This window comes from Leptonychotes weddellii, unplaced genomic scaffold, assembly GCF_054177405.1.
Source record: "Leptonychotes weddellii isolate Sample4059 unplaced genomic scaffold, ASM5417740v2 HiC_scaffold_47514, whole genome shotgun sequence".
In the NCBI taxonomy this organism is placed as follows: Eukaryota; Metazoa; Chordata; class Mammalia; order Carnivora; family Phocidae; genus Leptonychotes; species Leptonychotes weddellii.
In genome coordinates this window covers 1-763 of record NW_028014644.1, presented here as the reverse complement: position 1 = coordinate 763, position 763 = coordinate 1, and the positions used below count along the sequence as shown (strand labels likewise).

General features: G+C 65.1%; 1 protein-coding gene across 1 annotated transcript; it reads right to left on the bottom strand.

The window, feature by feature from the left end:
* Window positions 1–5: 5 nt before the first annotated feature.
* LOC145719482 (tubulin beta chain) lies at window positions 6–757 on the bottom strand (the record flags this gene model as incomplete). Its single annotated transcript, XM_081810976.1, has 1 exon — window positions 6–757. A coding segment is annotated over exon 1 (591 nt), but the record flags the coding sequence as incomplete, so codon positions are not given.
* Between the last annotated feature and the right edge of the window lie 6 nt (window positions 758–763).

Genomic DNA, 763 nt, shown 5'->3' with positions numbered 1-763 from the left:
TCGGCCGTGGCGTCCTGGTACTGCTGGTACTCGGACACCAGGTCGTTCATGTTGCTCTCGGCCTCGGTGAACTCCATCTCGTCCATGCCCTCGCCCGTGTACCAGTGGAGGAAGGCCTTGCGCCGGAACATGGCGGTGAACTGCTCCGAGATGCGCTTGAACAGCTCCTGGATGGCCGTGCTGTTGCCGATGAAGGTGGCGGCCATCTTGAGCCCCCGGGGCGGGATGTCGCACACGGCCGTCTTCACGTTGTTGGGGATCCACTCGACGAAGTAGCTGCTGTTCTTGCTCTGCACGCTCAGCATCTGCTCGTCCACCTCCTTCATGGACATGCGGCCGCGGAACACGGCGGCCACGGTCAGGTAGCGGCCGTGGCGCGGGTCGCAGGCGGCCATCATGTTCTTGGCGTCGAACATCTGCTGCGTGAGCTCGGGCACGGTGAGCGCGCGGTACTGCTGGCTGCCGCGGCTGGTGAGCGGCGCGAAGCCGGGCATGAAGAAGTGCAGGCGCGGGAAGGGCACCATGTTCACGGCCAGCTTGCGCAGGTCGGCGTTCAGCTGGCCCGGGAAGCGCAGGCAGGTGGTGACGCCGCTCATGGTGGCCGACACCAGGTGGTTGAGGTCGCCGTACGTGGGCGTGGTCAGTTTCAGGGTGCGGAAGCAGATGTCGTACAGGGCCTCGTTGTCGATGCAGTACGTCTCGTCCGTGTTCTCCACCAGCTGGTGCACGGACAGGGTGGCGTTGTAGGGCTCGACCACCGTGT